The 24,237-nt window shown below is 36.6% G+C and overlaps 1 protein-coding gene across 3 annotated transcripts in view; it reads right to left on the reverse strand.

Annotated features, from left to right (window-relative positions):
• Nucleotides 1-24,237, reverse strand: part of SYNJ1 (synaptojanin 1) — a 50,794-nt gene that overhangs the window by 6,720 nt on the left and 19,837 nt on the right. For all 3 annotated transcript variants that reach the window (XM_088144628.1, XM_025164271.2, XM_088144630.1), the window contains exons 13-29: nucleotides 21,927-22,118; nucleotides 21,739-21,823; nucleotides 19,445-19,585; nucleotides 17,311-17,503; nucleotides 16,931-17,089; nucleotides 14,234-14,390; nucleotides 13,683-13,800; nucleotides 13,363-13,578; nucleotides 11,788-11,866; nucleotides 10,066-10,228; nucleotides 9,032-9,244; nucleotides 8,427-8,564; nucleotides 7,455-7,493; nucleotides 4,425-4,469; nucleotides 3,638-3,708; nucleotides 2,683-2,800; nucleotides 214-407 (exon numbers count right to left, since the gene is read on the reverse strand). In XM_088144628.1, the coding sequence (XP_088000754.1) occupies nucleotides 214-407; nucleotides 2,683-2,800; nucleotides 3,638-3,708; nucleotides 4,425-4,469; nucleotides 7,455-7,493; nucleotides 8,427-8,564; nucleotides 9,032-9,244; nucleotides 10,066-10,228; nucleotides 11,788-11,866; nucleotides 13,363-13,578; nucleotides 13,683-13,800; nucleotides 14,234-14,390; nucleotides 16,931-17,089; nucleotides 17,311-17,503; nucleotides 19,445-19,585; nucleotides 21,739-21,823; nucleotides 21,927-22,118 (2,321 nt within the window). The remainder of the gene's footprint in view (nucleotides 1-213; nucleotides 408-2,682; nucleotides 2,801-3,637; nucleotides 3,709-4,424; nucleotides 4,470-7,454; nucleotides 7,494-8,426; nucleotides 8,565-9,031; nucleotides 9,245-10,065; nucleotides 10,229-11,787; nucleotides 11,867-13,362; nucleotides 13,579-13,682; nucleotides 13,801-14,233; nucleotides 14,391-16,930; nucleotides 17,090-17,310; nucleotides 17,504-19,444; nucleotides 19,586-21,738; nucleotides 21,824-21,926; nucleotides 22,119-24,237) is intronic.

Below are 24,237 nucleotides of genomic sequence, written 5' to 3' on the forward strand. Positions count from 1 at the left end.
TGCCTATGCTTCCTTAATGACAGAGATTAGGAAGCAACAGAAAAGTTCAACCACCTTAATTTTGACTTGAATAGATGTAAGCCTATGTTGGCAATTTATGGGTTGTCCAGCTGTCTTCACTGAGTACAGCAGTATTTCTGAGTGGAGCAGTGTAGAAGCAGCAGTAGATAAGCTGCACCAAAACAAAATATTAAAAAGATATTCTGTACATACTTGCTTCTGTGAGGGAATGTTGTCAGAAGGCAAACTTTGGGATGATTTGCTGCGTGGGGGAGGCTGTGGTGGTGCTTCCAGGGTTTGAGACGTCGCTGTCATAGGTATAAGTGGCTCCTGCATCTTTATGACAGAGGTGGGATGAACAGGAACTGCAGCTTGTGGTTTCAGTGGTTCAGGAAGCATAGGTGACCCTATAAATACATTCAATTATTTTCTTAGTTCCAACACCAAAATGTATTGAGAGCATTCAGTGCCTGAAAAGCAGTAGGAATTAACATCTTTAACATGTAAAATGATACATATGGAAATATATACATATGAAATCTAAATAGCTGTTTATATTCTCAGATACTTTCAGTATTCTAATAGAATTTTGGATTTCTTGTTTCCTGAAGACACAACAGTATACTGTATCAAAACTGTTTTTGAAATTCTCTGCAATTTCAAAACAGTTTGCTATAAAGTTAGGAAACTGCTTCATGTGAACATGTGTAGAAGCTCTTGGATCACAGAATTATTTTCAGATTTCTTTAGATCATGAATCAAGATCTTCACACATTACAGAACTACCAGGTATATATTTTAATTTCTTATCCATCCCTAGCAATTCTCTTATATAAAAAAAATTCTGTTTGACTCACCTACATATATGCCATTCTTTTTGAGTAAGAAAATGATTTATCTTAAGCAATAACATAGATATATGTATTTCCTGTTCCACCATTTTTTTTGAGCCCTTGTTAATCAAATTTATTATACCTCTAACAGAATCTGAGTTTCCACTTATATATTCTTGACCAATATATGGTCAAAGAATAGTTCAAACTACCCATTTTGTTAGGCATTTGTCTCTTCATGGAGGGATATCTAAAGTGTTTCATGTTTCACAAAAGTAATAAAAATGTCATGATTCACTAGAACTCAGAAAAGATATGTATAGGCATAAATTTCCATAGGCAAAGGAAAATAATTAAGAAGTTTGAAAAGAAATTAAAGAACTTTAAAAGGAAGTTAAAAGGAAAAGGAAAGAACTTGAAAAGGAAAGGAACTTTAAAAAGAAATTACAAGGAATAAAAAGAAACCGTATTTATAATGTAAGAAAAAATAAAGAGAATTAAAATCAAAGAAAAGCCAAAGAAAAAAAAAGAAGGATGTGTAGAACAAAATCTGAAAAAAAAAAAATCTGCTGTGACTCCAGGATGGGGTGTACTGAATAGGACACAGTATAGGAACTCCACCCTCAAACCAGTTCAGTTTAACATCCCTACCTCATCCCACAGAAACATTAAGAAGATACTAAAAAATTACTAATCTTTAAATTCAGATGATCCTGCAGCTGGATCATATTTTTTTTTCATACCTGTATCCAGGGATTTAAAAAAAAAGCTGGGTGAAAAATAATTTCTTTTTATCTATAGACTAGTGGGACACAGGCACTCCTGGTTAACCAAAGAACAAGGAACTGCTGTTCTCTGAGCAACATTTTAGAAGAAAATACAGGATATAAATGTTATGAATAAATACACTCTTTTCCTACCTTTCTTTACCTCTATAATTCACACTTGCTCTAGTTTGGAACCTACCCCTAGGGTCTGTACTTTAGCTAACACATAATTTCTTTGCAATACATGAGAAAAATACTAATGTCTGAGCAGTTATGTGCCATTCTGTCTCAAAATGTGATTTAAATAGAGTGCCCCACTCAATAGGAAACAGCAAAAAAAAAGTTGAAGTCTTAACACTGTACATACACATTACAAATAGCTCCCATTTCTAATAAACTGCATTACCACTACAATCAATTTTAATCTGCCACAGTGCATTTTCCTTAAAGCCCCCAAACACAAGAAAACTGAATAATAATAATAGAGACTGGTATTACCATCTCAGCCATCGTCCAATGTTTTGTTACATGCATATTAAAATGATGCATTAAATGATGGACTTCATTTGGTTGCATTGAAAACATATTTTTTTAAATACTTTTTAAATATTTAGAACTCAGAAAAATTACCAATATTTAAAGATCTGAGCTAGAAATACTAGAAACTACAATTTTTCTCCTATTTTTAAATTTTGTATAGACATATCACTGCCCAATAAAGGCTATACCAAAAATCCTGGATTTCAGAATTGTTTTATATAAGGCAGTAATTATTCTGTACTAGAATACTTAAAAAAAAATAACTGGGAACTTCCTTTTCCAAATCTTTGCTAAGACTGATCATTTATTAAAAGCACTGAAAAAACAGTAGCAATTCTTTCTTATAAATCAGAAAAGCAGAACAGGCTTCACAATCTTGCCTTCTAAGTGAGCTAAGTACTAACTCTCTTTAAAAATGAAAACTGGGTATTTAGGAATTATGTTTCATCCAAGGGATGGCACCTGTGTTCCCTTGACTGCACTTATAACACTCCTATGTAGAATAGTTATATTGAAAGAAGAAAAATAAATCATATACTCACCAATTTTACCTGTTGCTAATTCTGGTGGCTTAGGATGGAGTTCAGGCATAGGCTTTCCTATAGAGGGACGCACATGACTTAGTGGTGCACTAATAACTCCAGCTCGGGGAGGAACAGTCTGAAATGCAAGTAGAGACTTTTAATTATGACTATAACTTGAAGTGCTTTGTTTCAAAGAAGACTGGCAGAAATCCCTTAAGCCAGCCTTTCTTAGCCTAGGGTCCTGCAGACTCATTGGGCTTCAGTTCCCATAATCCTCCAGACTGACAGCCTCTAGAGCCCAACTCATGTGGAGGCTGCCAAGTTAGGGAAGGCTGCTTCTGCTATTGCTTGACATTCTAGCAATAAAAGCTTTATGTTCTTAAATAAGTACATGTTCAGATCTCATGATTGCAGAGCAGAAACTGTATGCACAATGTTAACCACAATGTTAACAGAATGTTTACCAGCACGAGTGCAATGTAGTGGTTAAGGTGTCAGAATGGCACTGAGGAGACCCAAGTTCAAGCGAGCCTTTAGCCACAGATGCTTATTGGGTGACTCTCAGTCTAGCCTACCTCACAGGGTTGTTGTGGGTGAAACTAAGACCAACATAAACTACATATACTGCCTTGAGTGCCTGAACTAATGAAGGGCTATGATTCAAATAAATAAGTTTTCCATGCAAGTTCAAATCATTCCTTTAAGCTTAATTTATCACGCACGTTCATTCTGAATAATGGATTTTGTTCTAGTTTCAAAAAAATAAATCTGGGGATAGGTCTATTTTTCTTGCTGGTGGAGTTCATTTCATGATATTTTTGATTATTAGCTGCTCAGACCCTTTGTTTCAGCCCCACTAGGTAGACCAGACTAGGAAACCAACTCCACAAGCACAAGCATCTGGTAGCGGCCATGTTACACAACTAAATGTTATTATTTTCTCTTAGTTTTATCAGAAAACATGTATCCTTACTGGTCGACATGTACTGTGTCCAGATGTTCCTGTGTTTATTTGTCCAGTGGGAGGCAGAGACTGATTATAAGCTAAAGAAAGGGAAAGAAATTGTTTAATTAGAATACATTTCTAAGTTCAGATTCTCTATAATTAGTAAATATTTAATATTTACAGTACCTATTATCTCATCTCTGTGGTCTAGGGGTTTTCTGAGCTTTGGCAAATGACAGGATTTGGACAGGACAATTACACACTGAAGACTACTACCTCTTGTAGTACTGGAAATTTACAATTGTATACTCTGATCTTTATAACATTGTTCCAATATTCAGTTATTGACACAGCATCTGTATCCTTCATTCTAAGTATTTAAAATCAGTACAACATACCCACAAATATGATACAGTTCTATTTAGGGATCCAGGATACTTTACAAAAGGGCATTAACTCTCACCTTTGTAATGCGTATCATTTGCAGAATCATTTATCTAGCAAAAATGTCTTTGTCTACTGTCAAGCCACTTCCTTATTGTACTAACTCTTTAATGGCACAGATAAGAATATTAATGGTTAATTATTCTTATTAATTATTATACAATTATGCAATGTATATGCTGCTCAATTCCAAAAAATCTCTAAATAGCTAGCAATATGATTCCAGTTGGTAAGAATATCTCAAACATTAACATTATATTTATGAAACACAAAGAAAAGTCTAAATGTTCACTACATGTATGAAATACAGAGATTAAATGTTTGCATATTCAGTTTAAAAATTCAGTGTGACATTAAGAGTAAGAGTTACCTTCTTCTCTCTTAGCTACAACAGGGCTGGGAGGAGCACCAAAACCTTATCAGAGGAAAGCAGAAAAGTACTATATATCATGTAAGCAACACACTAGATTAAGGCAGAAATAAAGAGAACTGCAAGGCTTTTTTTTTAATACGGTGGTTAATAAATGTTTTTAATTCAATAGTTGCATTGTATATCACTGCAATGCACATTAAGATAAAAGCAGGTATTTCACTCTTAAACAACACAAACAGCTGCAAACCCCAATTTACTGCTGCCCTTGCCCTTGTGGGGGGGATGATCTTCCCCAATATTGGGGGGCAGTGGATGTGTGTTCTTCCCCCTAGAGGGGCTCAGCAACCTGTGTGGACAGGAGTGGTTGGGTCCCTTGAGGGGTGGGTTGGGTTGTAGTACTGATTATGCGTGTGTGAATGTGTGCCCTGACCTGGGAGGATGGAGTAAGGGTAAGAGCCGGGTGGGGGGAGCTGAGGAGGCAGGCAGGAACATCAGGATGGTGACAGGGTTACAGAGTCCATAGTTTGCAATTGGTCCTGCTGTCTGACCCCCACATTCAACCCTTAGTGCCTGGTTATTAGATCCTGGGCTACACTGCTGCTTTTGAATGCCAGGTCGGTTTATAATAAGGCTGCCCTCATCTGTGATCTTATCATGGACAAGGCTGCTGACCTGGCATGTCTAACCAAAATCTGGATGAGCCTGGAAGGGGTGTCCCTCTGTCAGAATTGTGCCACCTAGGTTTTGGGTTATGCACCAGCCAACACTCCAGGGGGAGGCGGATGGAGTGGCTGTTGTTATCCATAAGGCCCTGCTCTGCAGATAACTGGATGTGAGGTGCTCTGGTTGAAACTGGACACTAGGGAACAGCTGGGATTGTTGCTAGTGTACTGCCCTCCCTGCTGCCCAATATCATCCTTGTCTGCACTGTTGGATTCCATTGCATAGAATTTCTGAGTTGTTGGTACTTGAATATTTCAATTCATCAGATCAGATAGAGTAGGTATATTTCAGGTCCCTTCCCTTAAATGTTGCCATCTACTGGGACCTAGGAAGCATGCCCTTTTTGTGGCAGTCCATGCCCTGTGGAACACCCTTCTCTTGAGCCCCCACCCTTTTAACCTTCCGGAAAACTGTAAACAGCTGGCTTTTCCCCAAGTGCTGGGATAGGGTGAAGTTGGAGCTGGAAGATTTACCATGGACAGATCACTCTCTGATTGCCTTCAGGCTCACTGGTGCCACCCACCCCATGGGGAGGTAGGGTCTATTCAATCAGCCTGCCCAGGCAACAGATGGACCCTTTGAGATTCCAGATGGAGCTTGGAATTTTTCCTGAGGATCTGGTAGGCGATTTGGCTGAGGCTTTGGTTGCCACCTGGAGTAGGGGAGTGACCAGGGCCTTGGACTGCATTGTCCCTATGTGGCCATTCCCTGTGCATTGCTCCTGGGGTGCATCTTGGTTTACTGAGGAGCTCTGGGAGATGAAGTGCCAGAAGAGATGTCTGGAGCACCACTGGAGGAAGATTCAGAGGAAATATGGTTAAGAGCCCATATTAGTGATTATCTCATGATGATAAGGGTTGTAAGACATCGGTATTTCTTCATCCTTATTGTGTCTGCCGATAGCTGCCTAGTGGCCCTTTTTAAAATAACCTGGCCCCTGCTAGGTAGGAACAGACCACAGGACCATCAGTACACTGATGATATGCAGTTATATCTTTCAACCCCAAGTGAGGCTGTTGAAGCCCTGTCCCAGAGCCTGGAGGCTGTGTGGGCCTGGGTGGGGAGAAACTGACTCTGTCTCAATCCTACCAAGACCAAGAGTCTATGGTTGTTGGGACCATCAAGGTCTGAGGATTTTCAATCTTTACTCCTTGCTGGGATCATACTTTCCCATTCAGGAGTGGTGCGCAACTTGGTGGTCCTCTTTAACTCACAGTTCCTGCTCAAAGACCAGGTGACAACGGTTGCCATAAGTGCCTTCGCACTGTTCCATTTGATGCACAAGTTATGCTGCTCTGGGACTAGCCGGCCCTCTAGTCACTTGTGCTCTTGTCACCTCATGGCTTGACTACTGCAATGTGCCCTACCTTGAAGTCATTCAGAAGCTTCAACTAGTCCAGAATGCAGCAGTGTGAGCAATGAGGATTTGCCTTGGCACACCCATGTGACACCTCTAGTGCATGAGCTGTACTGACTGTCAATGTGCTTCCAGCAGTAATTGAAGGTGTTGGTAATACCCTATAAAGCCTTAGATGGCATAGGGCTTGGTTATTTGAGGGACTGACTATCTCTCATGGTTTTTCCCAGGTGGTACAGTCTGATAGAATGAGTGTGCTCCAGATCCCATCAATTAAACAGTTCTTTCGGGACCCAGGAAGCATGCCCTCACTATAAAGGTGCCTGCAATCTGGAATGAGATTCTGTAATGGTATGTGGGAATGACCCTGGGGGGCAGAAAGAAGAGTTGCAGACTAGACAACCATCATGCAAAAGGTATCTCAGCCCACAGAAGCAAAAGGAGCATGGGAAGCATCTCATAAGGGACCCTCAGAAAACTAAGGTTTTCTGAAAAGTAAAAGTAAAGGAGAGGAGAAATGTTTTCAGACTTGCAAAATTCTGTTACTGTAACCTTACAATAAAGGTAGTGTTAGTGCTTATGGTTGTGCTTCTTGTCTGGACTACCTCAAAGGGCTGACATATCCCCCCTGAGATCTGGATAGCTCCCACCCTGATGACATTCTGGAAAGCTTTGAAAATATGGCTATTCTCCTAGGCCTTCGGATAGGGTGGGCAGACCAGACCCTCCTTAAGATTTGTGTGTTGTCTGGATTGCTATTTTGTAACTATATTGTAATTTTTTTGGATTAATTTTATTGTACCCTTATTTACCTATTGTTTTTATATTATTCTTTATTTTGTGAGTTACCCAGTCAGTTGGAGTCAGGCAACACCAAAATCAAATAATAGATAAATAAAATAAACAAAATATTTGTGTCTATTAAATCATACTTAAATAGTCATTACCTCCAAATTCTTTTCTAGTAAGTGCAGGACTCTTACTCCCTTAAGAGTAAGAGATAAAGGCAGCAGTAAAGAAAGTATCGATTGAAAAAAAGGATTAGAAAGAAATTAAGAACCACAGTAAACAACTTTATTGATTATTGTACACTATATAGAAGCTTCATGCTCATATAATGTAATATCAATAATTATAATCAGCACACCTGCATATATAAAATCCAAAGCAGCTGTACTACAGAAAGCTAAGTCTTGCTAAAAATTTTATTATGTTAAAATGGTTAAAAGTATCCAATGAATCTTAAAAAACTAAGCTAAACTGCCATTGGTAAAGGTAACTGTGCTAAAGCTTGGATGCCACACTAAATTATAATTAGCATGGTGAAAGTGAGCTTAGACAAACACTGGCTTATATTTCATCCTCCTTTGAACTACTGTGGTTACAAAGAGAATTCAGGATGCAACAAAATGTGGAGAATATTAATTATAATTGTGTTTGAAATAATAGAAACTATGGTTTTAACTTGCTTTGTTTCAAACAAAACACAGTTAAACTATGTCATCTGAATTGACAAGATATGGGCAAACAGAATAATAACAGAATAGTAATAACAGAAGCAAAAAGTTCCAAATTCTTTCCAAAGCTGCATCAGAAGAGTGGGAGGGTAAATGTATAAGCCTGAGATTCATCTCAACTGTTCCTCTCATGCTAAACCAAAGAGAAGAAACCTGTGGTCTTCTAGCTGTTACTGAGCACCAACTATTATGACCCCAAGCCAGCATGGCCAATAATCAGTTATGAATGGAATAACGGCTCAAAAGCAGCTGGAAAACTACATATTTCCAAGCCCTGTGCTGAATTATGATTCAGTGTGATATCTAAATGAGACTGATAATATAATATGTTTAATAAGTTTATTAACTACAAATAACAGAAGAATCTTATCACTATACTGTTTTCATATTTTATATCCTTACCTGATGGAGGAGGTGGCCTTTGTGGTGGAGCAGGGCGAGCAGGAGGTACTCCTGGCCGAGGTGGAGGTGGGCGTTTTGGCTCCAAGCCTTGAGTAGACTCTTTTAGTTGAATTACAGGTTGAAAATCTATTGGTGAACCTGAAAATAATATAAAAAGATAGTTCAAACGGCAAATAAACTATTATTAATATGTGCTGTATCATATTACTGAAAGCAGTTCAAATTGTTACACCATTAATGTAATCCCACATTTTCAAGAGGTTTGGAGAACCGAAACTAGAAGGGGCTAATAACTAAAAAAAAAAACCCTAATCACAGACTAAACTGGCACCAGTAAAGGTAACTGTGTTAAAGTGCTTTGGAAGAGTCTCCCTACAGGGATCAGGCTGGCTCCTTCCTTGCTGGCTTTCTGGAAAACTGAATTCTTTTGGAGGGCCTTTTCTTAAGTTGATACTTGAGGCCATCTTGTTTTCTAGTTGCTTTTTGTATTTTTCTTTTTCTTTTATATTTTGTTCTTTACATTTTTGTATTGGGGCTTTATGTGGTTATTGAAAGTTGCTTTGATTGTGACAGGGTAGAAGTTTGATTAATAAATAAATATTTACCTTGAGAAGATGCAGGAGGTCCGGGAGTCTTATTTGGTGTCCTGCTTGGTCTTGATGGAAGAGTTGGAGGCAGTCCTTCTGATGGAGTAGGTGACTGGCAGGGGCTTGAACGAGGGGAAGAGGCAGGTGAGGCTCCAAGACCAGAGCCTGAAGCTAGCTGTAGATGTTGTGGGAGAATTTCTTCTATCTCAGCACTATAATCATCAACATCGCCTTGAAATGAATAAAAGTATTCCTATAACTCTGCTCCAGTGTACCACAATTAATATAAAAAAAAACCTAAAATGAAAACTATTAAGCAGAAATATTACACTTTATTACACAGTATCAATAATCAAAGTTTAAAAATGTGGATGTGTCCAAATTTAAAGTAAAGTAAAGTAAAGTAAAGGTAAAGTAAATTTATTCATTCAGTTTAGGCACCACTCAACTCCAAACCAACAGAATAAAAATAATTATGTAAAAATAAAAATAAACAAGAATTGATGGCTGATCTGGCTAAGCGCACCCTCACACAATTTGGCAGGGGCCCCAACCACCCTAACCCAAGGCCTGGGAGCACAGCCAGGTCTTTAAGGCTTTCTGGAATGCTAGAAGGGTAGGAGCCACATGGATATTAGCAAACTTATTGCTAACTGAATTAATGGAACCTTGGCATCTTAACCATAAACAGAAGCTTAAATTTTAACTGCTTTATACTCCTCAGTATTCCATCTGATATTTAAGCATACTTTAGCATCTCATTCTGGTAAACATGTGCCAAATAAGAGCTAATAATTTCATATAAATTGTTGTTGCTGACTTAGTCCCATACTGAAAACAATAAGGTAAATTTAGGAAATATTTTGTTGATAAACAAGTATATGAACTAAGTATAGCACTGTAATATTAACCAGATGTGAAAAATAGTTTCTATTCTTCTTAGCATAAAATAAAAATAGATTAAACTGTGATATATTGTATATTAGTAATGTATAACTCATATGGCGTAAGATAGCACCCACTGAACAGAATCAATCTTGAATTTGGCAAACCTTCCATATCGTAGTCTGCAGTAACTTCTGCATCTTCACAAAGCAAAGTGGAACTTGTTGATGAAGGCAGTCCAATATTAACTCTCTCCAAACTAATTTCTTCTTCTAAACTCTTAATCCAATCAGGGTTTTTCAAAGTAATGTTAGCAGTTTTCCCAAGGAGCTGAATTTCAACCAGAAAGAATAGTTCACATAATTTCTTAAAATAATAAATATAACAAAACAAAAATACCCTCTCCCCACCTCAGAACAGAGGTTCTTAAATATTTATACTGTAATAAAAGAGAGCAAGATCAAACATGGCCATTGCACAAGTTAACCTAGAAGTATGGGCATCTGCAGAAGTGGGCCGAGTGATGAAACATACACTATGATATTGTGACCAAATGTTGTCCTTTTTATACTTGTGTCATGACATCCCTCACAAAGAGTGGAGCTTTATTGTGTCACAATATACATTTTGCCAATGTTGACATCATTGTGGCTAGTTGTGGATGCCTCTGCTTGGAAGACGTGACTTCCTAAACTTGTAAGGTATAACCTCAGGAGTCATGCAAGTGTGGAAAGCACCAAAGTGGCACTTTGTAAAATGCACTAGTGTGAATGAAGCATCCCTCTTAAAGTTTTCTGGAAGACTTCATGTGGCTGCTTTGAAGGTTTTCCCAGGTTTTCTGTACATGCATCTGCACAGATAAACAACACTTCCATAGGATTGCTTGCAAATCAAAGTGGCTAAGCATGCAAACACATGTGGAAACAAACTGGGAAAATCCTAGAAGGAACCGCTCCAATTTTCCAGTGAATATTGCTTCGTCAATACTTCTGGAGATACTTCATTCATGCCAACATATGTTGCAAAGCACAGCTTAGAATGCTTTGCTCAACTTTATTATATAATTGAAAAATAAAGCAGAAACCACAAAGGGATTCCATTTGTAAGATATAAGGCAAACACACAAACACACACACAAGATAATCTCTAACATACATGGCATCTTTAAGTCACAAAAATAAAGAAAATACAAACATTAACTGGAAATGTTAGTTTTCAATAGTAAATATAGTAATCTCAGCTATAAACTTTCATTTGACAGTGGGGTGGGTGGGAGGTGGGAAAGAGAAGAGATGGGGCAATAATTGACTCTTAAATCGTATTATGTTTAAATATTCTTTTGGCAGATTCCACTTAGGATGAGAACAACACTACAGCCCAAAGGACATAAATAACAGCAGGACATTTTAAGTCTCAAATCCAAAGTTGGTTAAGTCACAGCATATTACGTTGAACAAACAAATACTAAGGAACATAAAGTTAGGATGGAATTGATTTGGCCAGGCTGCTAACAGTTTTTATTATCCTGGAGATAAGCATTGATGTCAGTTAAAGATGGGTATCATGAAATTAAATTTTTAAAAAAGCTAATCTTCCAGAAATAAAGCACCAGGATCAACCTTGACCTTAAGATACTAGTCAAAGATATACTGGGTTTTTTTATTTCCATGTATCATAATATACTATTGAATCAAGCCTCATGAAGAAATGTGTAAATTCAAGCAGACTTCATCTCAAAATTAAGCCTAAAATTTCACAAATTATGCAAGAATGATTTATCAAATATCTACATCTAATGAACAGAGAACACCAAACTAAATACAACATCACACTCTGCTTGTACCACTAGTATTTAGAGAGCTACAAACAGGATTAGAAATTATTGTTACCTCAATACCATTCAGATGCAGAACATTCAAAGCAGAGCTCCCTTCCAAAAATGTCACCCACATTTTATCTTCTACAAATCTGTAAAGTATACAACATTTTAAATGTAAATAACAAAACATACTGGAGAACACTACTCATCTATATTTTGACTCTGTAGTTTCATTGTTATTTCAGTATTTCCACTTTGTCAAAACTGGCTAGCAAGATGGAGGATACCTGGAACAAGATGTATATGCAATAACAGCCATAAAACTCATAACAAGATTCTCTATGCTTGAGTTAAGGACTTTTTGAATGAGGAAGAACTGAGGTCCAAATCTTAACACAATTAGGATACTTTAAAACTCATTAATCAATGATTAAGAATCCGAGTTCATCTAAACAGCATGGAAACACACTCAGTCAAATACTCTTCTGTTAGAAAGTGAAGTTGTCATCCCCTTTTGAAAACTCAGAAATTCCCTTTTAGAGATATAAGAAGCCTTTTTTATGTAGGAATGTTTACTGCAGATATGTATATCTACACATAATGAACCAAAAAGTAACTGGGCAAAAGAGAACTTTAAAGTTAGCTTTGATTGCTTGAAAGGAACTGATACCGTTTGAAATACTGCTGATAACCTTTCTGTTACATTTACAATTCAATCATTTTTACAAAATAAAAAAAACTTACAAAAAATAATAAAGAGAATCCTCTTGTCATTCTGATTTGCTTTTTCTAAGAGCAGTGGACACTGAACATACTGTTCTTCATGAGGCATAATTCTTAAGGCAATGTCAAGCAAGAGAGATGTCTTCCTAGCTTAGCATTGCAACCTATAATCCCTTTACATTCCAACGATTCTAGTTAGATACCTGCTGCATTCCTTTTCTGAATTTCTATTATCTACTTGAGAGAAATTAAAAGCTTTCCTCACACTTACCCGTTTTTACTTTTATCAGTGGCTGAATTAATATATTTAACAAGCAGTGGTGGCTTGGTTGACATACAACACTAAGCCATAAAACTGCCTCAAAATGTTTTGGCATAAGAACTGGTATCCAAATATGTTAAAAATTATTATTATTTACAAATTGTGATAAGCTAAAACAAAACATACATTGCCAAGCACAAAGTGCCAATATTGTTCAACAATACCATTGCTCAAAAAGTTCTGAGACTGTTTCAATACTTCTTGTCATATAATATTGCAGTACAACACTTCTGATGTGTACCCAAGGTACAGTGGGTGAATCTTCATATTTAAAACCAATACCTTTTTACAGCAATATAAAGACGTTTTCTGCGCAGACATGGGCAGTGTAAAATAAATGAATACATATAGGGAACTCTAAAACATATACCTGCCATTTGCATTTTATATGTCTACTGCAGAAAATATAATTGTATTATCATTAGTCTTATAGAAAAGAGAAGCTACTCTGAAAACTGGAATAATTTTGCCTTCTGTCCTGTCACAATAATTCTCCACAAAATAGCGTAGACAATATAAAGATTTATCTTTTTAGCTTAAACAAAAGATTTAGAAAACTTGAAGTAAAGTTGTAGTGTTCTTTACTGGATATGTTCTAACCTTATGAGTATAACTTCACCATAAGTTGCAAACTTTTGAAGAAGTTCATCAATCAAGTTGTCATCAAAATAGTTATCTTCTAATGAAGATCCTTTAATGGAAATCATTATAGTACCATCAGGAGGTCCCTGCACTGCAATTACTTCCTTGTAAACTTTGTGTCGCTCTTCTGCATCAACTTCAAAAATATCTATATCAACCAGTGCAACAACAGGCCTGAAAATATATCAGGAAAAGTCATAAATCAATCCAAAGCCATAGATCATATTGGAATAGTTTTTCAAAGGATTAGAAGCTATTATGAAGGGGTAAGTTCAAACCTATGGTCAGATGTTTTCAATTCTGCCCGTCCATAATACAGAAGAGTTCCTGGATTCCATGTGTAAATAAGTTTACTTTCATCATGAAAATTGGAGTTCAAAAGATCCATGTCTTCCGCTAAAATACCATAATAAAAAATGTGTAAATATGATCTAGAGACTCAAATTATAGAACTACAATGGGAAAAAGAAATTAGTCTGAAGAGAAATTCTCATTTCAGTTTTGTACTGAAATATATATTCCGAATATAACATAAAAGCACATTTTATAAATGAAAATAACGCCTGAAGCAGTGAATTGGAATTTCACTTCAGAGCTTTTAAAGGCTTTCACACTACCCTATTATTAGAAAGACATTTAGCATATATTTAACACATTTCTAGTATTAAAATGTTTGTGTATTCCCACACAAAAGTAAAAGCAAAAATGTCCATGAATCAGATATCATTATTTTTATAATTCTATTACTTTGAATTTGTACAGAATTTTTACAGAACTAATCCTTATCAGTACCACTTTACACTGGCAATATTAAATTTCATTATCTGACCTGATCGGTCGAAAGGCCATTTTCGTCTTCTCCACAGTATCCGATCTGTCCAAGCTGGGGTACGACATTTTTCACTGGTATCGTAATCATCCGAAAATAAATCATATTTGTATGTAGGAGCAAAGGCTATTTTTCCCTCAACGAAGCCTCTAAATATCTGTAGGAAGGAAACTAGAGCATCAGGAAAGCTTTAATATTATACTAATATTATACAAAGCTACCAGCAACAGAATAAATAACTAGCTTAAAACCTCAATAAATGAAAATAAATCATACTGGTACTTGTTCTTTATTGAATCATTAGCTATTCTGAAGACTAATTTTCTTGAATAAAAAGAACATAGAATTTATTTTAGAATTTCATTCTCCCATTCTTGTCATCCAAAATTTATTTCTGAAATTCTGAATATTATAAATGGTATTAATACCTTAACAGATAATGCTAGTAGACTAGGTAGAATCTAGAAAAAAAACTCTTTCGAACAGAAAAGAAATAATCCAAACATAAATGTTGCCCACTGTATAAATGACACATATATCTGAAAAAGTGACAAAAAATCTAATTATTAAAAATAGTCAAGATAGGTTTTATAAAAGTTGATGGTGGGTTTTTTTCTTCATTCTTGTGATTCTCCATGTGTCCTCAAAGATGGAAAAATTGTAGCATTTTACAATACTCATATATTATGGATAAACTAGATTCCACATTATCAGATACCAGTATATTGAAAAGCATTTAACAATTCTTACTAAGTTAAAATACTAGTCTCTGTCAATGTTAGGGTTGGCAGAATCTTAAAATAGGTTATCCTTATCAAAGGATAAGATGGTGTATTATGGATCAGCTGAAGCTTCTATCCAGTTAGTCTGAAAAAGATATACATATACATAAATATATCATATCTACACAGACTAGTATGAAGGTTGTAAAGTCATGTATGATGAGCGATACCTAGATTCAACATTTATGTGACTGGGCAACACTAAAATATAAGAATGAATGCAATTCCCATAGCAATTTTCTTCTCAAATCATAAAGGCTAGTCTGACTGCATTTATACATTGTTTGTCTCTGCTATACCACTTCAAAGAAAGCCAGTATATCAAAAAGAGGTTTGGCTCTTTTTCTGCACAAATAATATAACTTATATATTAAATATAATATTTATGTGGTTGTTACCTATAAAGCTCTACACAGATCCCATAGTATCTGCCTGGCTGATTCTTGAAAGGGGTTCTTTCAATTAAACAATGTAATCTATCGGGACCCCTGGAAGCACACCTTCTCTGTAGCAGTGCCCACCCTCTAGAATGGAGTTCCCCCTGAGATCTGGATGGCCCCCATGCTGCTGTTATTTAGAAAAACCATGAAGACCTAGCTCTTCACCAAGGCCTTTGCAAGGAAGAGGGAGACCCCTTGCTGAATTCCATCTGGTTTGTTGTGCTTATCATCTTATCTTTATCTTGTACTGATTTTATTCTAATTTTTTTTGTTGATTATTGTGAACCACCCACAATATCTGAATGAGGGGATCTAATTTCACCTTACCACCCAGAGTCATTGGGAGTTGGGTCGCATACAAGTTTAATAAAATTATTATCTAAGAAACCCTATTTGTATATCAAGCAGAATGATGATAGTGGGGACTATACTGCTGTTGTTTTTTTAAAAAATAAAGGAATGGAAGTTATATCATTATTTTCTTTATTTCTTTTTCATTATTTTTCTTCACTGTTTCTTTATGTAGCTGCTTCATTTGCTATACTTTATTATTTCCAGCAATTATCTCTGAATTGACCACTAAAAATGAAATTGAACTAAGACTAAAGAGAAAATTATTCATGGGATGAATGTAGCAAGTTAGGGAGCAGGGTCTGAATTCTTCACTTGCACGTTCTTATTCTCCTCACCCAAAAGAGAAATCCAAAAATGTTCCAAGTGAATGGGCTATTCTCATTCTCTCATTTTTTTTCTCTCTTTCTCTTTCTCGCTTCCATATCACTTTTTACTCTTAATTATGTACAGAATACCTCCATTTGGACTGTACATTTGGGCTGCATAACTTCAGCTTTACCACCAAAATCATAATCAAGTTATAACCCATTTTATGTCCATCTTATTTGGATTCAGCTTCCAATGGCTACCTTATGTACCACTGTGTCAATAGCAATACACTAAGTACCAAGAAAGCAGGATTTGGATTGAACAAATAGATTCAGATGATACTTAATTTACCAACACCACACGTACAGTATATGCAAATCAATTATGACTGAAGCTTGCAGAATCTCTTGCAGACAACATAAAAAATACCAGAAGCTTCATTAATATCAGGAAAAAGAGGCTCCTAATGTCCCAATAGCAGTGAGAAATAAAAGCCTTTATGGTGAAAAACTAATCTTTTTCAAGTTGTGCAAAATCAAAGGAGACAGTGCTAGGGTTTTCTTTGCTTCTTAAGTGCAATAAAAACAGGTCTAGAGCCTCAAACATGAACTGAAAATGTTCCTATTTGCAAAAACAAACATGCTACTCTGGGTAACAAAATAATTGTGATACAACACATCAGACTAGTAATACTTCTAAAAGGCCAGATGACTAACCAGCCTCAAATACTGAAAATATTAACTTATGCAACACTCAACAATAAGCAGCAAAGAGGAAAACCATATATCTTCAAAGGAAACTTGCAAACTTACCTGCCCTGCATTTTTCTGATTAATAAGTTGATCTCCTGCAATAAGAGCATCCCAGTTCTGCTGCCGAATTAGTTCTTTTACTTCCTCATTAGGAAGATCTATACGGTAATTAAAATCACCACACCAAAACACGTAGTCGTGTGAAAAAAGCATTCTTCCCTGAAACACATGAAGAAATCATTGCAGCCTGTTTGAACATGGGTACAACACATATTTGTTATTAAATTATAGGTAATATTTGCATTCACAATCTTTTGTCAATCTCCATTTGAAAGAAAAGATATCTGGCTAATTTCACTTAAAATGGGCGTCTTAAAATCGGGCATTTATTAGAATCTTTTTAGACAATATCTGAATTAGGGGATCTAATTTCACCTTACCATTGGGAAGCTCAGTTTACGACATATTTCCATGAAATCTTCATTTCTCTCTTTGACTTGTGACTGCCCTGCAGCAAAGTGACTGCATACAAAGCAAAGACTGGATGTATGAAACAACATTCGAATTGCTACTGCACCCTTATTACCAGTAGCTCCTCCCATACCAGTCTTTACAGTGTCTACTGCAACATCCCTAGAATGAAAGTTAAAATGAATTCAATTAGCTAGTCAAAAGATAAGTTATTTTCATTTTTTGTTCAAGTTTTCAAAGCATTTATGTCTTATCACTTGCAGGTAATTGTAACTGTCACAGGTGATCAGATTCTATCCCTGAGTATATTCAGTGGTCCTGCACAATGATATTCATGTAACAGTGTAGTATTTTACCAAGCCAAATATTTGTTCTTCTATCAGCTTCAAACCTGAATCTTTGGGTTCATGTTGGTTGGGAACATTTTGGAATCAAAATACCAGATACTGTCTATTTGAATAGAACATATTATGGGAGATAAATTCTTCCAATCTCAAAGTGAGCTTTTTTTTTTTTTTTTTTTTGCAAAATAGCACACGTATTTGCTACAATATACCATGGACAGCACCCATAAGACCTTAGAATGATTATGACTATAGCCAACTTGGAACTAGGGCAAAATACTGTTTTCCTTAAAAAAACAGAACTTACATGATTATTTTAACTAGGATAACATGAAAAACGTGTTAAGAGTTAATTCAGTTAGTTAATTCGGTAATTTAAACCAAAACAGGATATGTTAAAGAGATGTCCCTTCGATTACCTAAGTTTTGAACCTCCTGGATCAAATTGTCAGGAGGCCCTCTGCCTGGTCTTCTAATGCTAAAAACCTAAGGCATTCCTGTACCTTTACTCTGCAGATGTTCCCATCTTCCTTTTTGCATCTATGAATAAATGTCTGCTTAGTTGAACTCCATTATTTACTAACTTGTTACTCCCTGTTCTCTCACTCAGTAAATGCTTTATCTTCCCACTCCTATTTGGAATTTTGAGAGCATGTCAAAGGCATTCTAAAAAGTGGCTGTCCAAGCAGGCACGGTCAGTCACAAAGTACTGCTTTACCAGAAGAGTGATTGATGAAGTTCTTCACAGCCACTCACTCTAGCCACCCTGGACATTCTCTGCTCCCCTAATTTACCACTGTTTTTTTTCTGGACAAGAGACAGACATGGTAATTATAGGCATATACCATTTTCTAAGGATTGCTAAAAATAAACCCAATGCAGGGCCAAAGGTGATGCAAAATGCTGTGACTTTACTTTGCAGCACACCAGCCTTCTCACTTTTTTTTTAATTTAAAGAAATCTAAAAAGATATTAATCAGGGAACCCAAGATACTAGGCAAACTGTCCTTGAACATCATACTGACTGCCTCTACTTAATTTTTCAAAATTCTATAATACTATCTCTTCTTATGACTCAAGGATTCTATTATTTTTCATGTACTGAGTATTCCTGTGCTGTTGAGATAGGATGAGATGACAGATGTACTGCCACATCCAAAATTCTGCTGGCTTTTTTTAAAAAAAATTTATCCTACCTTTATTATTTTTTATAAATAACTTACATTTGATCAGAAGAATAAGTATTGTGGGGGGGGGAAGGTCAGGATTTATTCAATTTATGCACATCCCACCAATAGAAAAGCAATGAGGAAGGAGGAAATCAAGTTATATCAAATCCAACTTGATGTAGCAGCAAGTATTTCTATCAGGGACATATAACATATTTGATTCTAGCAGATCACCAGGTGTCTCTGACACACTCCAAAATACCCTGTTTGAGTGTCTTCTGCCTCTCCACATCTCTCTCTAGAGAGCTTTCTCCAGTTCTTTTATAGCAGTAAAAATGTTCCTAAACACATACTAAATAAAATGCATATCAATGATTTTTTCCTTATGAGTTACTTTTATAGTTACAATCGCATTAAAATTTAACTGTTGAAACAAAAAAGTGACAGCAGGAAAGGAATATTCATTATCTGTGGTTGTATCTATAAGCTGTTTCGTGAAGGCTTTAATATGTAACTGAAATATACACACACATCAATCAGAGTAATAAAATGACCTAAAACAGTGGGTGTTAACATGTCAGTATGTTTACCTGATAAAAGGGGCATGCTGAGGTCTGATGAATACAAAGAGGCACACACCCACCAATTGTTCTGAAGCCAGGAGAACGTATTTGTAATCTCTTGAGATAGTCTTCTGCAATTCAGCAGCCCATAACTTCTGATTAGTTGTACTGCCAGTATAGACAAAATATACTTTAGCTTTTATAGAACCTGTGCATTCAGATTTTTCTGAAAATAATTAACTTCTTTAAAAAAGTAAAACAGTATAGCAAGAACTTGTAGCAATGTTTCATCCAAACAGGAAAGACATATGGGACACAACAAAAATGCCTGCAGTAACTGTCTACAAAATATACAGAAGTAATTATTTCCATTATTGTGATGTGCTTTTGAAACTAATGCAAATAGCCATTTCACTTATTATTTTAATACCAGAACATACTAATACATACACTCTGGGAGGAGTGGGATGGGGGTAGTGTGTCCATCCTTGCTCTTCTTGACCTCTCAGCGGCTTTTGGTATCATTTATCATAGTATCCTTCTGGACTGGCTCTGGGGGCTGGGGGTAGGAGGTACAGTGTTGTGCTGGTTCTCTCCTCCTTCCTCTGAGGCAGATTTCAGTTGGGGGAGAGGTCCAGCCCACAACTCCTGCCTTGAGGGGTGCTGCAGGACTCGATTTTCTCTCCCCTCCTGTTTAACATTTACAGGAGGCCACTGGATAAGATCATCTGACGGTTTGGGGTAAAGTGTCACCAGTATGCTGATGATACCCAGCTTTATATCTCCAGCCCAGGCTGTCTGAATGATGCCATGGACATCCTGTCCCAGTGTCTGGAGGCTGTGGGAGCCTGCATGGGGTGCAACAGACTTCAGCTCAACCCAAGCAAGACAGAGTAACTTTGGGTGTTTGGAGCTTCTGTGCTGGGAATTTTCCACCTTTGGTTCTGGATGGGGAGGCACTGCCTCAGACAGACTCTGCACATAATCTGGGGGTCCTCCTGGATTCAGATGGCAGGCATGGCTAGGAGAGCCTTTACACGCCTTCAGGTTGTGTGCCAGTTGCGCCCTTTCCTGGACTTGGAGGCCCTGCTCACTGTCACTCATGCCCTCCTGTCTAGACTACTGCAATGCGCTCTACGTGAGGCTGCCTTTGAAGAGCATTTGGAAGCTTCAACTTATGCAGAATGTGGCAGCATGTGTAGTCAATGGTGCTGGTTATTTGGCGCATATAACACCACTACACTGCTGCATTGATTGCCACTGTGCTTCCAAGTGCAATTCAAGCTGCTGGCTGTTACCTTTAAAGCCCTTCATGATTTGGGACCCGAGTACTTGAGGGACCGTCTCTCCTCAGTTGTTTGTACCTACCCAATGTGGTCTTTCAGAATGGGCACGCTTTGGGTCCTGTCAACTAAGGAATGCTGGTTGGCAGGGCTCAGGAGGTGTGCCTTTTCTGCCATAGTGCCCACCCTATGAAACATTCTCCCTCCGGAGGTTAGGATGGCCCCAGCCCTGCTGGCCTTTCATAAGGCACTAAAGACCTGGTTCTGTTCTTGGGCCTGAAGCCCCGAGTGTGTAAAAGGTTCCTTCTCCTGGCTATATTAGGACCAATGACTGTGTTGTTTTCCTCAGCTGCTATGTATTTTAATCCTTGTATTTAATTTTTGTATTTATTATGTCATTGTTTTTATTCTATTTGTTACTGTTCAGACTAACAGAACAGTAATTTCCTGAGATCTGAGATGGGCAGTTTTACAAATTGATTAAATAAACAAATAAATAAATAAGAAAGGGGGGTTGGTGCCTTTCAGTCAGTATTGACTCCTGGTGATGTCTGGACAAGTCTCTGCAGTTTCCTTGGCACGACTGCAAAAATGGTTTGCCATTGCCTTCTTCCTAGGGCTGAGACAGAGTGACTGGCCCAAGGACACCCAGCTGGCTTCGTGCCTAAGGCAGGACTAGAACTCTCAGTCTCCCGGTTTCTAGTCTAGTGCCTTAACCACTACACCAAACTGTAGAATAAGAAAGCATAGTCATGGTGAATTCATATTTGCTCCTTTTGTAGTAGCTATATATACTGTTAGTTTAAAAAGCAAGCTGTAACACTTTGCATGTAAGCATTCATAGCAACTGTCCAGGCCTGTTGCAGGAAAAAGCTGCAGGACATTCACAGCAAGGATTCAGAGTAGGCAAGTTCTGTTTCAGGGGCAAGTATCAGCACTTGATTTTAGGTTCTGAATTATTCAAGGAAGTAATTGTGTTTTTGAAAATATTTTACAGTTTGACAGTTTGATTGATATTTATAAAGCACTGGCACCTACCTTGCACTCACAATGTTTCCTGCATTTAGCTCTACCATTTCTTCAAATCCTATAGCAAAGATGTCAATAGGCTTGCTCCTTCGATCTGAAATTTAAGAATGAAAATTCTGTCAATTGTTTTAAAGAATAAAGATCAGAGTGAATAAAAATCCAAATAAATTCAATAACAATATTACAGCAAGGATTACCTTGGAATTCACTGATGCAAGCTATCTTTGGGGCATCCAAAAGCCAGTCAGTAAGAGTCTGGTTTCTAAAGGCAATGCTTCGAAATTGCTTTCCACCATTGACATTCCATGTTCCAACACAAATTCGAATTTTTTTGGGCTTTGAATACTTATAAAAGTTCTCACACATGCTCTTCAGTATTTGTGCTGATGCTACAAAACATTGTTTACACAGAAATATTTTACTTTGTAAGTAAAATGTGAAACCTCCAAGTTAGCAAGCCAGAAGCATGTGCGGAAGCATTAAGCTTTAAAAATAACTGAACAAAAAATGTATTCAAAACAGCAAGTATATTTCCCATTTAATAAGGTTTTATCTATTTTTCAAGTGATAGCTCCAGATAATGAGAACTGAGTTCTGAAGCATGTTTTAAACTAGAAATTCTTTAAAACTCACATTTAGCCATGTTTAAAAATCCCCATCATTTTAACAGGTATGTTGCTTAACTTTTTTGGAACTAGCAGATTTGCCATTTATTTTGTATAAACATAGAACAAGTTTGTTATGGTTTATGATTTACTGTGATTGAGTCTGACCATGCGTGTTTGGTCTTTCCCCACAGTGCTTTCTAAGAGCCACCAACAGATAGTTTAGGGTTTATGTTTCTTATATTGTCTGCCTGCTGCTAAGAAGAGAAACTAAACTCACATTTGATTCTCTTCTTAGTGGCAGACAGAACCTTAAAACAAATTCTAAATAAGACAGTGATGTCCATTTGGGATGTAAACCTCGACAAGTATTTTTTCTTGCTTTCAGCAAGTTGCACAATAACAGCTACTTTCAGCAAATATTTCTCCCATGTTGTGCACTTTCTTGGTTTTAATGATGAACAATGACAGTTCATAAGACGCTTCTACCACTTTGGACAAACATGATGAAAAGCTCCATAAAGTCCAAATTTAGATGTTTCAAAATCTGAATTTTAGCACCAAAGCTTATCTTTCAAAGTGCTGTTGTTTATTGTAAGATATTCCCTAAAACTCATGACATCATTGCTAAAAACCCAGTGTCATTCTTTAAACTGAGGACTATCGATCCCATTTTTCCCATGACAGTGAAGCCAAAGTTTCTATTGTATTCACTGTACTTCCTTTTTAATAGTGGCCATGTTATTTTATGTTTACAAATACAAATTAATTTACATGCTCTGGTATTGCCATTTACTATTACTGTCACTTATGTATATTGTTTTATGTATTCTATATCCCACTACCACTCAGCAGGCAAAACCAAACTGTCCTGAATATTCATAAGCATACTAGAAAAGTGAAAAATGTTCTATCACTTTCCAGGAAATACTGCGGCCTCTCCGCCGATGCAACAAGTGCACCTACTTGGCAAAGAGCATGAAAAAAGGAATCATACCAATATTTTTTTTTAATGTCTCATCTTTGCACTCCCTTGAATGCACTCCCAACTGGAAACTGTTGCCTTGTCCTAATGATATTCTACTATAAGCTATTACTCTGTATACAAATTACTATCCAATAGTATTATAACTAAAAAATGTCATTTGTTAAAGCAGTTTCCAGAAGGGTAGCCATGTTAGCTTTTCAGGCAAAACAACCAGGAGTTGTGAAGCACCTTCAAGACTAATATATTCATTTATGTATTAATTTGCATCTGATAAAGTGAAGTATAATCCACAAAAGTTTGAAATAATGTGTTGGTTTCTAAGGTACCATGAGATTCTCTTTCACACGTATTAAAACAAAATTTCCTCATATTTTCTTCAAGGGTGTCTTTTGGACTTCATATGTTTTGTGTTTTGATAGGAAATAGTGTTTTTATTTAGAATGCATACTACAGAAGAGTACAGATTGATACAGAATACAACTATAATGAGTTTGTCCACATTTTTACCTCAAAACAATTTTTAACATCTGTGAATTCTACATGCCAAACACTAAAGGAAATCCACAGAACCATTATTATATTGGTTGACTAACTTTGTTATGAACACATACCTTGTAGCCCTTGAAAGTAACTATACTCATCTAATTATTTTAGAAGGACAATATAGAAATACACATAAAATAATGACAAACCCCATCAAACTTCAGTACAAAAAATGTAACAGACTCAGTGGCTATTGACATTTGCTTTGCTTTCCAATTTACCTTATTATTAAAAGCAACTGCACTTCTCTAAAATTTAACATTTAATTAAATTTAAATATTTCTAAATGAATTGTTGGCAGTTTCACACTCTACGATCATGGATAATAGGAAACAATTCACCATGACAGATGCTTCTGATCATGTGGAATCT

The sequence above is a fragment of the Python bivittatus genome, unplaced genomic scaffold, assembly GCF_059951505.1.
Source record: "Python bivittatus isolate LINGU-HERP-01145 unplaced genomic scaffold, Pbiv_v1 ctg000350_np1212, whole genome shotgun sequence".
Lineage (NCBI taxonomy): Eukaryota > Metazoa > Chordata > Lepidosauria > Squamata > Pythonidae > Python > Python bivittatus.